Here is a 15,104-nt window from a genome sequence, read left to right on the forward strand (position 1 = left end):
ACATCAAGCTGTTTGACAAAGAAACAATGTTTTGAAAATGTTATGCACTTCATGTAATTTATACATAAGTTAATGCATGAATGGTGTAAAGAGGTGAACACACTGTAAATCTTCCTACGTGTATTCCTCTGCCATACACATTAAATGCCACATCAATAACTGTCATAACACATCAGCTTCACTGCTGCTCTTTACCTTGTTTATACATACTTGCTTAGCATTAGCATTTATTTTCCCCCTGAGGTTAAAGGGTTTCCTACGTTGTGTTTCACTGAAAGCCACTACTCCATGCTTAATTGGAAAATAAGTTCAATTTATGCATCCTATGTGAGCAACATAATCAATATTAATTCAAATTTCACAGCGATGGTATCAAGCTTCTCAGCCCTGTGTTTCTGGAAGAGACCTAGATTAGGCCACTTGTTCAATCATCCAGAATTTGCACACTAAGACTCTGATTTTACGCTGGTTTACTAGTTTTGCTAGCATTGGCACCTTCCATGTTTAATTAACCAGCATCTGACACATTGACCCAGAGACATCTCAAAATCACTTCCCACAGCCAAACATATTGGATTTGATTACCTTAAACTCATATTATGGTGTCGAAATTGCACTTTCACCGTTTGTGGCAGAGCTACTTGCTAGAGAGCAACGCATAAACAGCTGAAGTTGTAATAATTAAATTTAAGCTGAATTAACTGAATTTCCTCCTCACTCTTCTTACAGCCAGGATGTGTGAATACAACAGAAGTTGACATAAAGAAGTCGTCCAGAATGAAAAATCCCCACAAAACCAGAAAGGTACAGTAGATGTTCTCACTGATACACCTTTCTTTTAAGGTCAGGGTTGATATTTACACTGTAACACAGACATAAACTGCAGGCTTAATCTTCCTTGCTGTGCTTGTCAGCAGCTATAAGGCTATTACTAGTATTTTAACTCTATGTTTTTTGTCACCTCAGTCTGTGTATGGGCTGCAGAATGATATCCGTACCCACAGCCCAACCCACACCCCTGCCCCAGAGGCCAAGCAGCCTACAGAAGAAGAACTGCAGGAACAGGTTAGACCTGCAGGTGGTGCTCTACTATTAAAGATAGGATTTTTAACGATTTGAAGTCAATGTTAGCATAGTCTATATCCATGACGTTCCACTTCCGGGATTGCACCTTGCGCCGGAAATTCCGCTGGATTTCACTCCTTTTGTTACCTTCCGCTTTCTCAGGTGGATTTATGAGGACTATGGTTAACTGCTCCTCAGATCTCTGCAGGGTTATTCAAGACAGTTACCTAGACTATCTGTCCAATCTGAGTTTTCTGTTGCACGACCACAACGACTTTCGAACGTAGGCCACACGTTCAACCAAAACAAGTTTCTTTCTATTTTGCAGCAGCGCCCTGGCTCTGCTCGGCGTTTAGCACCGCCCAAGACGATTGTGATTGGTTTAAAGAAATGCCAATAAACCGGAGCATGTTTTTCTCCCATCCCGGAATGCTGTGTGGACTAGCCAGACCCTCCTCTGCAACGCTGTGGAGGAAGGTCTGGCAAAGCGAGACTAATGCTAGCACTCAAATTGTAATTGTAGTTCTTATTTGTCATCTGTAACTTTATAGTTAGATTGTTTTTGGTAAGCAATAATTACATTGAGTATCCTTAGATGTACATACAGTAATTAAGTACAATGTAGTACAGTTTTAAGTGCACACATAAAGTCAAATAATAAAAATATCATACAGTGGGTGTGTTAATTATGTACTTGCTAACTGCAATTTCTTGTGAATTTGTGGAGACTGATGTATGCTAATTGTTATCTGCTATGGTTTCAGATCATCTTTTGGCAATTACAATTAGACAGGCATCGACTGAAAATGTCCAAAGTGGCAGAGAGGTGAGCGATGTTATTTGTGTCTTTATTCAGTTTAGCCATCGATTTGTTTATTGAGCCTTTAAACGGCCTAACATGGCGTGGGGTTAAGAGCTCAGATGACCTTGGAGAGTAATTCGGCCCAGACAATTCCTTTAGTGGGTGTCAGCGCTGACGATACCAGATACTGGATGGCACACAAAGTGTTGATTTGTCATTTCCTTCAATTACAAGAGAGAAGCATTCAGCAAAGAGTTCTCTATCCTTGTGTCCAAGTACAGGGTCAGTCCCTCTTGTCTGGCTTTCAATCTAAAGGAGGATTTCACCTCGCCTTTCATTAATTAAGTCTTACAAATAGACATCTCATTCATAATGACTCACAGAAAGGTACGGAGCAGATGTGATAACTAGATTATAATATATGTCAAATGTCAGTGTACATGTACAGATTCCTGTCATTAATACTGCATGCTTTCTTTGTTTCTCCTCAAAAAACAGTTTGCTGGCCTACACAGAGCAGTACGTCGAATACGACCCCTTCCTCACGCCTTCAGATCCATCCAACCCATGGATCTCAGATGATGCCACACTCTGGGAGCTTGAAGCCAGGTGGGTGCATGTCTCCAGAGAAAGAGCAAAATAGATATTTATATGGATACTTACATTAGATTATATATTTGTATGTGTTTTGTTGCACACATACTTCATCAGTGAAAGATAAGGTGTATGTTTTGTGTGTCCTCCTCCAGTAAGGAGCCAGGCCAGCAGAGGGTAAAGAGGTGGGCTTTCGGCATCGATGAGGTTCTCAAAGATCCAGTGGGGAGAGAGCAGTTCCTCAAGTTCCTGGAGTCTGAGTTCAGCTCAGAGAATCTCAGGTACTCACCAACATGCATGCATACACACACACACACACACACACACACACACACACACACACACACACACACACACACACACACACAAAATACTGCCATGAATTCATTCCTAAAGGCTTGAACTAACCCTAAAGCCAAATACATATGCAAATACATATTTTACGTCATAATTTGTATAGTTTAATCTATAGCAATTCATCAAATTTAATAAGATGATCACATGTTTAATATGTAATATCTGCAAAGCAACCAGTACCTACAGCTGTCAAATAAGTGTAGTACAAAGTACATTTGCCTCTGAAATAAAATTAAAACGTGTAAAGTAGCATAAAATAGAAATACGCAGGTTAAGTACCTATAAAATGTACTTAAGTACAATATTTGAGTACTTTCTACCGCTCCAGATTAGTCAACATAGCTGGCAAAATAGCAGGATCAAGTCATGTGTTTTGTTTTGAATTACAGACTGTACCTTTATCTGTAATTGTCTCATGCCGAATTACAGCCCTTATAGGTGCCTGAACCTTTGCAAATTGTACCCTCAACCACAAACCCTAAAAAGCCTAAAATAAATGGTTAACCTTCGTGGGACCAACTTTTGTTCCCACATGGGTCTCCACAATGTAATTCTGTGAACAGATATTTGTCCCCATGAATGCACACGTAAGAGACTGTGGGGGATTTAAAGCTCTAAAAAACGATCCCTGTTATTACTGGGGCCATCACTTCTTCCATGTGTAAAAGTAACCTTCAGTTACTGTAAATTGTTTGATCAAAGCAAAGAGGGCAGTGGATGCATCTTTTTTTAAATGTGCAACTTTAGCTGTGGCAAGAAAAACACAGGTGGGCAGGAATATTATGTTAACCAGTTTATTCATGGTAACAGGAATACTGCAGAGTATCAAAGCATGGAAACAGCTAAATATGAGTAGCACCACTGTGCAGGATAGCTCCCCTGCTCCCTCTGATGGTACATGTCTGTATTGTTTCTGCTAAAAGCTGATAATTTGGTCAGTTTAATTGAATTATGATTTAATATCTCAGTCAGTTGAGCATCGTTGTATTTCCCTATAATTGAACAGATGTATCATTAACAATTAGCATGCTGCTATTCATGTACATATTAACCCTTTCAAACTTAACTTTTTTTAAATGTAACTTGCTGCATGGTGCTGAAACTGTCCAGGACTGCAATTTGTCTGTGCTGAGGAGTCCCTGAGTAAGGCAAACACTTAAATTCTTCCTGTTAGTTCTACTAGCCATATATTTTTTTTTCTCCTGACAAGATAATGGACCAAATTCCTTGATGTAGTATGTGTAAAATGGAAAAAAAGGATGCTCTTAAAACGAACAATTAAAAACAAAATGTGTGCATAAATACTGATTTACATAGTTTCCAGTACATGCATACAGTTACATAATGTTTACTATTACCTGTGCCACCTCCTATTTGTGGTCCAGAGCTACTGTATTATTTACCATTCATTTTGGTCTGTAGGTTCTGGCTAGCGGTCCAGGAACTAAAGAAACGTCCCATCAGAGAAGTTCCAACCCGGGTTCAGGAGATCTGGCAGGAGTTTCTGGCCCCTGGAGCACCCAGTGCCATCAACGTGGACTCTAAGAGCTACGACAAAACCACCCAGAATGTCAAAGATCCTGGACGCTACGCTTTTGAGGATGCACAGGTGCAAATGATACAAATACATTAAATCACATCAATACATTTCTGTGTGTACATTTCTGTTCTGCTTATGTACAATTTTACACTGTACATAAGAATAAAAAGTTCAACTTTTGAATGGAATGTTGGTTGTTATCCAGAACTGTATTGTACACAACTGTATTGTAATATCTTCACCCCTGGCAATCAATCAATTAATCAATCAATCAATCAAACAATCAATCACTCAATCACAACTTTGTTTTGGTGGGCAGTGGAATAATGCATTTGATACAGTATTTTCAATTCAGCACAACGTGTTTTCTGGGCTTTTGATACATTATTTTCATTATTTGTGTTTCTACGACAGGAACACATCTACAAGTTGATGAAGAGTGATTCTTACAGCCGTTTTATCCGCTCCAGTGCCTACCAGGAGTTATTACAGGCCAAGAAGAAGGTAAAAAACACATGCCGTCTTAGTTTGAAAATAAGATCAAACTAAGACGGCACTTCATGCTTACAACATTTGGTTTTGTTTGCACATACACTGACTCTTAAGTGATTCTGAAACCTGCACTCCTTGCACCTACAGTCACGCATTTTCAAAGTCTGTTAAATCACATTTTGAGTCCAGCACTTTAAGCCCATTCCCGGTAATCTGTTGCACTCACCTATAGTGACATACAGTATATTCTGCTATAGGGGCAGGGTTGATATAATTCTGCTCATACAGGTATTTTAGCCCATTAATGGGTATAACATCATGGTATATTTAAAACATTATGAGGATCCCAATGGATTTGTGTTTATGTTCCTTTTAGTCACAGTTTGCTCTCCACTAACTCCCAAACAAAAGCTAGTCTGTCTTGAGCTGCAGAGTTGAATGTGGATTTCGCACTCCAAGCAAGTCCTTGAAATTAGATGCAGTCATTTGTGATAATGCCAAAAATCTTTCCTAATGCAGGTTCCAGTATGTGTCGGCCACGAAAATGTACTTTGTCTGAAATGGATATAAACTTCCTGAATACAGAGGTGTACTTGGTAGAGTTGCCTAAACTTGCAATCCCAGTCAAACCAAAGAATATGTCGAACAAAATGGCACCTGCATGTCGGCCTTACCAATTAGGGGCAGATAGAGTGAGTATAACATATTACCAGAATGTGCTTCAGGTGTGGATAATAAATTAGCTGATCAGGTCTCCTTTTAAAACCATTATGCATACCAGAGAGTCTCAGAGGCTGTCATAACAGGATGAATCATTCTTGAGTTAAACAGGTATTTATGTGTTTAAAACCTGCTCTGTCTCATGCCTCCTACACTTTCTCCGCCTTTCATTCTGGCAAATACGATGTTGCTATTATAGCTTGTTTTTATATACAAATCAAAAATATAATGTGAATGCAGCACATTGGAAGTGAAGTGCTTCTTTTTAAATAGCTTTATAATGATTTAGTACTCTTTCTCTATTCTGTTTTCGAGGTAGGCTGAACTGAAAGTACAGTTCTTGTCTATATGGCTTGAAAACTGTTATTCTATATATTATAATTTATATTTTATATATATGTACATGGCCCCCTGAATCCTCTGCATGGTAAAACTACTTCACTAAATGTGTTTTTTTTTGTCCCCTCAGAAAAGTAAGAACTTGTTCTGAAGGCTCTCGCTTCCAGGTAATGTCTGATACATACAGGTTTTAAATGTACTATAAGTAATGTTACATTTTCATTGAACTCAAACGCTAAATTTGCACAGTGCATACAATAAAAAATGTGCAATTCCAGCATCATGTCCATGGCTGCTCATATTGTTATTCAACCAGAAAATAAATTCTCTCTTATTCACATTTACATATTGACTTCTTTCTCTATTTTCCACCTGTCTGTTTCGCCTTTTTTCTCTTCTTTCACAGCGCAGGGGAAAGCACTAGTACCCAAGAGGCTGACCAGTTGTGTGCCATCATGCTAAAATCAATGCCATCTCTCTCTCTGGGACATGGAGCGGGGGGACCATCTCATCTCTTCATCATTATTGTCTGTCCATCCACTCTTGGCTCAGCCAGGTGATGAGCCGGACCGTCTGTTCGTCTGTTGTCCACCGGATGTTGCATGTCCATGGAGAGGATGTTCCTTCTTCTCTCTCCTCTTACAGTACATTATGTATTTCCAGTAATCTAGGAAAGGAGGCACTGCTGGACTTGTGAGGACACTGACAGACTGGTGAGATGAAAAATGTCATTGAAGAATATCGAATCCGGTATTCCAGTTCTTTCCATCGTAACTGCTGGATCGAAACCCCCTCTCTCACTTCCAGCTAAACCAATGATGTCAGAGAGAGAAAAAAAAGAAGAAAAACACATAGAAAAAATATATCAAATGACAGCTTTAACTGATAAATCTAACCAATGTCATCGCTTTTCATGATCTAAGGTCACAGATACTTTGTCATGCTATGGGAAGTGTTGTGCAGAATGAATATACAATATATATATACATATATATATTATGATTTTTATTATTATTATGAATATTTATGGTGTATTTATTTTGCTTTGCATTATTTTATTGCACTAAAATAATAAGCACATATGGTTTTCCTTGCACTTGTAAAGTCACATTCAAAATTACAAAAAGTATGTCTCCTGTCTTATGTAGAACATAATTCTTTGTTATTCTCTCCTGCATTTATTTTTATACCATATTTAAAGACACTTTTACTTACTTGTATTATTAAAGTTGGCCCTCTATCTGTTACTATGGCCTGGGTTTGTATTTCTTTGAACTTTTTGAACACAAAGTTCCCCTTCAGTAATGAAGATTTGTGTAGCATTCACTCTGCAGGGTTAACAGAATCCAGTTAACAGTGCTTGAATAATGCACTTTTACTTTCTGCCACTAGAGGGTGTTAAAATATATCCTACAGCATGGATCTGCCACATTTTAGCAACCAGCTCCTCCTCAACACAGATGCACCACAGTACAGCAGATAAATGAAGTTTTGTCATGCAAAAGTGCCATCATCCTCTGGTCTGCTGAAGCAGTTTTTGTTCAGACTGTACCCCTCTGAGGTTTTGCAGGGTCTGTTGATGTTTCAGCTCTTTGATGGCAGAAGTGACAGTCAGTGTTTCCAGTCTCAGTGCCCAGTGGTCAGCACAATACAGACAAACATTATTGTCTCAGTTGCATCAAGGAATGTGAATTGTGGCATTTTTTTCCCCAAAGCACCCTGTTGGTGTGTCTGGGTACAAGCATACAATGATTTAAGGATTGGGGATTATGGGTTGTAATGCAATGTGGTGAAAGTGCCAATGAGAGAGGATCATTTAGTTTTTTTTTGTAGGACTTCATTGTTTCTTCACAATTTTGTCTTTTATTGTCCATGTTGACAAAATGTCATCCACCTCTTAAAAATGTAAAAGTAAACAATCAAACACAGGGAAAGAGGGGAAGAAAAATTACAATGGAAAAAGAAGACAAAGGAAAAGTCATTTTGATAGGTTTGATATATCATGGATGTGTGGGTATTACAATAAAATATATCAGAGAAAAATGTCAATAGACAGAGAGAGACAGACACAGGGAAAGAAAGACTTAAATGAAAGAAGTGAAGCTTGGTTTGATTCACACAATGACCAATAGAATAAACCCTCCCAGTCTTGAGGAGGGAAGGGGGTGGTGGGGATTCAAACTAAGGCAGGCTTTACAGTGAGTCAAACACTCTCAAAGACAGACGACAGACAGTCTCCACAGCACGGAGCTATGGGCTTACTGTGACTGAGACCTGGAGCTTCTTTCTTAATCCTAAAAACAAAAAGACTAATAAGAGAAAGTTAGACTGAGAGAGAAAGTAAGGAAAGAAACAAAACCTTTCCAGGGAGATGGAAAACTGATTGTGTCCAATACGTTGAAACTTTACTTGGGAGAAAAAGAGGAGCAAGGACAAGCCTGAGGATACTACTGATTATGTTGTCATGGAAACCGAAACCTGGAAGCGGACGCAAGGACCACTGAAGGTGGACAACATCCCTTGACTGCATCCTCGACACATTACTGTCCCGCTGCGCCCTGTGGTGAGAGGTACATAAACCATTCTTTATGCTTTACTACTATAACACTTACTAATTTAACACATTATTTAAGAGTGAAAGAGCTTTTCAAAAGTTTCACCAGTTTCAACAACTTTTTAAGGGTGTTTTAAAATGTCACAAACAATAACAAATAGTATGCACTAATTACAAATGAATGCCATGTCATTCAAGAACGTTCTTGATGCAAGATGACACAAATGGACATAACAATTACACCACTACATTAAAAATACAATGATAAATGCTTTGATGATGGACATTCATTGTAGTGGATGTGAGGAAACAGTGATTATATACGTGATAATACCATATATCATTTGGATATACTGAGAAAAGTGTAGGTAAATGAGTGCTGGTTAGACATATCCCACGTGAGCGCTTTGGACAAGTGGGCAGTAAGAGACTGACGGAGATGGTGAGACTGAGTGACTCAGTCAGTCTCGGAATGAGCGCAGAACCATGTAATTCGACCAGCAGTAGTTGTACAGCTTTTCAGTATTTCTGCCAGCAGTGAGGGATTGATTCCCACTGGGGCCACCCATAGTAAAAATATACGCCTTCAAGGTACTGTAAGGTGTTCAGGATAAAAGTGTCTACTAAATTACTATAATTAGTGGCTGGAGGTTCCAGGGAATTAGTGTTGTGAGTGATAGAATTAGTGAGTGATGACAGCATGTTGTAGTGTGCATCTCAGTTAGTTTAAGATTTAGTTTAGTTTTTCCAGTGAATATGAAAAAGAGAGAATGAGAGATAATGATGTTAATGTAATCCTTTGTTCTTTATGTACAAATTATCTTATTTTATCTGTCTGTTGGTCAGGTGTATATCCTTTTGTGTGAGTCTGTAATTAATGTACAGTATTTGTGTGTAGTCATGTGTGAACTGATGTACATCTAAGCATGTGTGTGTGTGTGTGTGTGTGTGTGTGTGTGTGTGTGTGTGTTACAGTATGCGTGCGGTGAATGGTGGGGAGTTTGCCTTCTGATCCTTCTTACAGCTCTGGTGACTGCACCACCTTGTACAGTCCGCTCTGATGTCAAAGTGGATTTAGCACACAGACACATTACAATTTCTTTAGCAACAGAAAACACCTTATTATAAGCCTCTAAAGATAGTAAAACTGGTATTTAATAGAAGCCTAAACCACTTTCTAAACAAGTGAAGTTTATGCTTTACACATAAACAGATACTAAGAAAACACTGAGGAAAATTGGATTCAAATGGCAGAGTAATGCTGCATTTTAGCCAGTTCTGGGAATTTTGTTCTGTTAAAATTAAGCTTAACCAACAGAACATTCACCTTGCTGATGCGCTACGCATTGCAAACTCATACTGTGCAGCCAAATGTTCAAACACACTGAACAAGAATATTTCTATTTGATGGAATGGTAAAGCCATAAAAATAGTATTTGGCTCAGATACATCATTCCTAAACATATATAGCATCAAAAAGATCTGGAACAAGCTAATACAGAATATGTGATAAATCTGATTCTGTCAGATAACATGAAATAAGGACATTTTAGCAACTTTAAAGGGGAAACAAAATGGGAAAACTGTATGTTAAGGGATTAAACAAACAAATTCCACTTTAAGTGCAAAAGAAGTTGGTGTTAATCACTGAAGTTAAGTAGTGTCATCCTGATCTGAAATGAGAAACCCTGCACTATCATAGCATCTCTAATTGCCTCTCATCCTCCACTAAAGCACTTAATGTTGCTGAGGCGAAAGAGTTGCCTTACATTCTTGCCAGTACTTAGCTTGAAAAGCATTATATATGGGCTGCTAGTCATTATCAAGATGGATTGTGGTGACAAATGGCTGCCCAAACTGCCTAAAGCAGCCTCCTGGCAATGTTGGCATTAGACACATTTACACAGAAAAGCCCCCAAACAGACCCCCCCACCGCCCCCACAACTGTTAATGAGCCAACAGCCGAGCATAGTTTGGGAAAATAGAATCCGCAAATGCAGATAATGACATGGTTCCTCTTTGTGTAATTGGCTCCAAGTGAAAACATTTCATTTACCTCTTTTTTTCCCTCTTTATATCCTGTGTATGTGTGTGTGAGTCTGTCTGTGTGTGTGCACGTGTGTGTGGTCATGTGTGCGTGTGTGCTACCCTTGTGTGATTGAGGTTTGAGCTGCACGGTGAATTAAATGCGGTTCTACTGTAATTAACTGCACTTACCAGTCTGTGTATGAGACTTTCTGACGCACCAATAATTGAGGCATCAGGTTTTGTTTGTTTTAACCTGCCTTTGAAGACATGCTGGGAAGATGTTTCACATGGTTTAGTGGAAGTACATCTGTGTGCACAAATGTGAAAGTCTTGAAAGGATTCTTGTTCTTTTTTTAAATTATTAAACAACTGAAAATCTGAAATGTAGAAATATTTTGCATCTTGGCTGGACATTTTCATGACTAATTTTGTTTTTCATTTCACTTTAAAATTTGAAAAAAAGAGCCATTGTTCTCCAGAGAACATTACCATGGTACTATAATGCCATTCTAAAAAACAAAACATAACAAGTTCCCACTGATGATAATAGTTGTTTTCAAACAGGATTGTGTCTTGCTCGGCAGTCTCTCTGGTATTTGTTTCTGGTATTTGTAATTTCATTAGAGGTCTGAAATTTGGAACCAAGGTCTGCCACAGTTCAGTGAAGCATTTCCCCCAAGTATTTGTGGTTCTGGTAAAACATAAAGCTGTGTTTGTGGACAATATTAGTGTTTAGCAGACAGAAAGGTCCGGTTCAGTTATGCCTCAGCATTAACACACAAAACCACAGTCTCCTTCCGTCTCCGCGACTCTCTGATGATTAGTGCTGTGCATCAGGGAGAGACAGACAGATTGAGTGACAGAGAGAGACAGATCGGGATGGAAAGAAATGAAGAGACAAACAGCTTGTGGAGAGACATACAGTTGTGGGAGAAGGGTATATACTGTGCATGAAGCCCAAGTGGTGTTGGTTTTGTTTCCCAGTAGGTCATCTGTCCCAAACCCCAACATCTTTTCAGCCCCTTTCCTTCTATCTCCTAACCCCAACCACTAACCACCTCAGGGGCTCCCCCCGAAGCCCCCAAATCCTACCCCAAAACCGCAATTTGTCTTGCTGCAGAGATTGATGAGGATAGCTTAGCAGGGCCGGCACTATCATACTTAGGCAGAGTTTGGGAGTGGAGAGGGAGTGCTGCTGCTGTCTGTATAGGCCATCCGTCATGCCCTATGTACACAGTCGGTCAGGTCATCCCTCAAAACTCCCCGGGGCTTTGCAGACTGTAGCTCACTAGAGTCACAGGGTGCCTCTTTAAATGATGGACAGCAGGAGAACAGGAAAACAGAGAACAAGAGCCTGCAAATAGAAGCAGAGGCTGTTCCCCTGACCAGGGGTTCATGCATTTAAATACACAGTCAGCAGGAATGAGATAGAGCAGCTAAAGACAAATGAGACTGTGTTGTACATGGATGGTAGATCACTGGAAGATGGAGTGGGGTCATGACTACCTGATGCAGTAGGTGGTGGAAGGACCCAGCGGGAGTCTTCGGTTTAGTTATTCTAACCTTATGATGAGTGTGCATTGGCGTGTGTGCTGGCTTGTGTGCGTATGTAAAAATATGTGTCTACAGAAGAAGCACGGCTCTGAGATGCAGTTTCCATCCTTAAGGAGTTCACACTCAGGAAAATCACAGGAAGATCACAGAATATACGTTATATATATGTATATTCCCTGTAATGTTCTCATTGAAAATTAATTTCAAAATGCATTTGTCTTTTGGACATCCTCAGATGGAAAAACCAAATATCAACAATAGACTTGATTGTAGAAGTGTAGAGCACATCCGATTTCTTGGCAGAGTGTACAAACAAACAAAAAACGAGATCAGATTTGCACAAGAAAGCAAAGTCAAGTAGATCTTCTGTGTCTATGTAACTCCAACATATATCTCATGATATACTATAGAAAATGTCTGGTTAGAATTCAAACTACATTTCTGCTAGATGGTCAAACAGCTGCTGTCTAGCTTACGTGAAGTGCTGCCGGGATAGTGATATACAGACTTGCGCTTGTGCAGCTCGGACAGAGCTTCCATGACCTCAAGGATCAAGGGCAGAAAAAAGGAGGCAAAAAACAAAGTGGATTATGATAAAGTAATTTGTTCCATGTCAGAGTGAGTTGCAGGTCCAGGAAAGAAGGAAAGAGAACATACAATTTTACACAGCAAAGAAGAGTCTGTTAATAGTAGCAGCCAATGGCCTTGAGGCAGTTTGGTTTTCTGTCAGAATTTCTGACTTGATGTCATGCAACGCTTGTCAAGCACAACATCTGCTGAAAAGATGCTTGAGTGATGGTCAAAAATGTGCAGGCGCAAATGCTGACAGCATGCACACGGGTGGATACTCAATCCTGAATGGCAGAGAAATCATTTCTCTAGATCATGCTATCTTTCTTTTTACATTATGGTGATTATGGACACTCATGGACACTGGGTCAATCTTAGTTCAATTTGCTCCATAGTATATCACCAAAGAGTAGAAGAGTGGACTCCCAAAGGGTACTGTAGATTTCCCCAACTCTTCCCCTAATAACATGCAGATGGGCCTCTCTAATGCCTGTTTACATATCTGCGGCATAGTTCATGACTAAAGTAAGCAAAGCCCTAATTATTTTACCCGGCGACGGGACCAATAAAATCAACTTCCCCTTCTCGTTATGGGTGTTTAAGTGTATCCTTTGATGGCAGGGTTTTGTTTATTTTTGGAAGAGTTGCGTAGCTGAGAGGAAAGCAAATAGAAGTAATGACACAGAGATGCTGACAAATGGGGGCCCTGGTGATGGATTCATTTCCTCAATGATGCCTGGAAAGCTGGAGTGCAAAGGTGGTTCAACATGAATGAATATTTACACAATTGCAACCATGATTGGCAATATTGATATTATGTTTGCAATTGTCTGACTGTCATATACTGCATTAATTAGTGTTACACCAGCTTCCGTGTCAATCAGTTTACATAAGATTCTGTTTATGTGATAACAGATTTATTCTTCAGAAAACATCTTTTCTGTTTAGAAATGTAATGCATAGTAATGTGCCTCTCTCTTTTTTGCAGAATGCTGTGGAGAATAACTATCCCAGTCATACTGGCTGGTGTGCTCTGCATCACCGGAGAGACCAAAAAGCACCGGCCCCAGGGATCCATCCCGTCCCCGTACAAGACCAAAGGAAACCTGTCCTCAGAACGTCACCACCGGCTATTGCAGCAGAAACCAGAGATGCTATCCTCCAGCCGCGAGGCCTTGGTAGTGACAGAGCGCCGATACCTCCGCAGAGACTGGTGCAAGACCCAACCTCTCCGTCAGACAGTCAGTGAAGAGGGCTGCCGCAGCCGCACTGTGGTCAACCGTTTTTGCTACGGTCAATGCAACTCCTTCTACATCCCCCGCCATATGGGCCCTAGCTCGGGTCAGGCCCAGAATCGAGGCCAAGCCTCAGGCTCTGGAAGGAAAGGCCACAACAAGGCCCAGGAGCCGTTCCAGTCCTGCTCCTTCTGCAGGCCACACCGCATCACACAGCTCACAGTTCAGCTAGACTGCCCAGACCTGCAGCCCCCTTTCAGACACCGTAAGGTGCAGAGGGTCAAACAGTGTCGCTGCATGTCTGTGGATGTGAGTGGCCATGGGAAACTGTGAAGAGGGACTTGAAAAGTCATCATATGACATCATATGAATATTATAAAAGACAGAAATTTACAAACTTCGCCAAAGAAGGACTGGCTTCAAGTTGAACTATTCTGCATCGTGCTGTACAAATAATGGCTTGTCCCACAATAAAATTACATGAAACATGGAACTGGTATTATTAAACAAAGGCTCAGAGATGTTTTAATCAGAGTCTAGCAGCCATATTGGCAAGCTGATACTGTTGAAAGAAACTGATTCAAAAAGGCTGTGTAAGAGACACTGATATTGAAGCAGCCACATTTCAACATTACACAAGTTTGTCCTCCCTGTTATTTCAGAAAGTTTATATCTACCTGGCTATTTGTACATTTGTCACTAGACTCAAACAAGAGTTTTAAACTACAAAACATTATAGATACTGATAATTGAGTGTCTTAAAGTAACTGTAGTAATAGTGTGACCCCTTTAATTTTTTTCCGTAACATAACATGTTTTTCTGCAGGTGGATCTACAGTAATTACAAAGTTTGCCAGCAATGCTTTTTTCCTGTAGGAGATGTGATGGTGTTTTGCAAGTATTGTATCTGTTGTCCTGTATATTTTCCTTAACTTCTATAATGTCCCAAATGATACACAAGTTGATGTCAAGGAAAATATTTCAAGAAACATGAAGCAAAACAGCAATGAGCCTGGCTGTATACTGTACATGTGCCACAAATCTACTAGCCATTAGGAAAACATACTGCAGCATGTGTAATGGAGGTGCAATGCAATATATACAGTATATATAAATATTTTATGTATGTGTGTAAGTACCTGTATGTCTGTGAAAAGTATATTAAATCTATTTCATATAAAACAATGGTGTTTAGAGTGCATGTCGTTCTGTACCATTTAATATCACAGTTGGGCAAATGATAAACAGGACTTT

General features: G+C 39.7%; 2 protein-coding genes across 5 annotated transcripts in view; both read left to right on the forward strand.

Moving 5' to 3' along the window:
• The window catches only part of rgs7a (regulator of G protein signaling 7a), a 69,164-nt gene extending 62,421 nt beyond the window's left edge, over positions 1-6,743 (forward strand). For 3 of the 4 annotated variants that reach the window (XM_035991952.1, XM_031307970.2, XM_035991953.1), the window contains exons 10-18: positions 730-804; positions 967-1,065; positions 1,830-1,891; positions 2,366-2,476; positions 2,617-2,742; positions 4,241-4,427; positions 4,773-4,862; positions 6,040-6,076; positions 6,316-6,743. In XM_035991952.1, coding sequence (XP_035847845.1) covers positions 730-804; positions 967-1,065; positions 1,830-1,891; positions 2,366-2,476; positions 2,617-2,742; positions 4,241-4,427; positions 4,773-4,862; positions 6,040-6,060 — 771 coding nt within the window. In that variant the 3' untranslated portion in view covers positions 6,061-6,076; positions 6,316-6,743. The remainder of the gene's footprint in view (positions 1-729; positions 805-966; positions 1,066-1,829; positions 1,892-2,365; positions 2,477-2,616; positions 2,743-4,240; positions 4,428-4,772; positions 4,863-6,039; positions 6,077-6,315) is intronic. The other variant, XM_031307979.2, reaches the window with a different exon arrangement.
• Positions 6,744-8,010: 1,267 nt separating this feature from the next.
• Positions 8,011-15,035, forward strand: grem2a (gremlin 2, DAN family BMP antagonist a). The gene is made up of 2 exons (XM_031307988.2): positions 8,011-8,479; positions 13,604-15,035. Exon 2 carries the CDS (start codon positions 13,605-13,607, stop codon positions 14,181-14,183), a length of 579 nt encoding a protein of 192 aa, XP_031163848.1. The 5' UTR covers positions 8,011-8,479; position 13,604; the 3' UTR covers positions 14,184-15,035.
• Positions 15,036-15,104: the final 69 nt, after the last annotated feature.

The sequence above is a fragment of the Sander lucioperca genome, chromosome 15 (genome assembly GCF_008315115.2).
Source record: "Sander lucioperca isolate FBNREF2018 chromosome 15, SLUC_FBN_1.2, whole genome shotgun sequence".
NCBI classification, from domain to species: domain Eukaryota; kingdom Metazoa; phylum Chordata; class Actinopteri; order Perciformes; family Percidae; genus Sander; species Sander lucioperca.

What these genes read in the sequence shown, in the direction of transcription:
- grem2a (XM_031307988.2), top strand. Translation starts at nt 13,605, where the DNA reads ATGCTGTGGAGAATAACTATCCCAGTCATACTGGCTGGTGTGCTCTGC.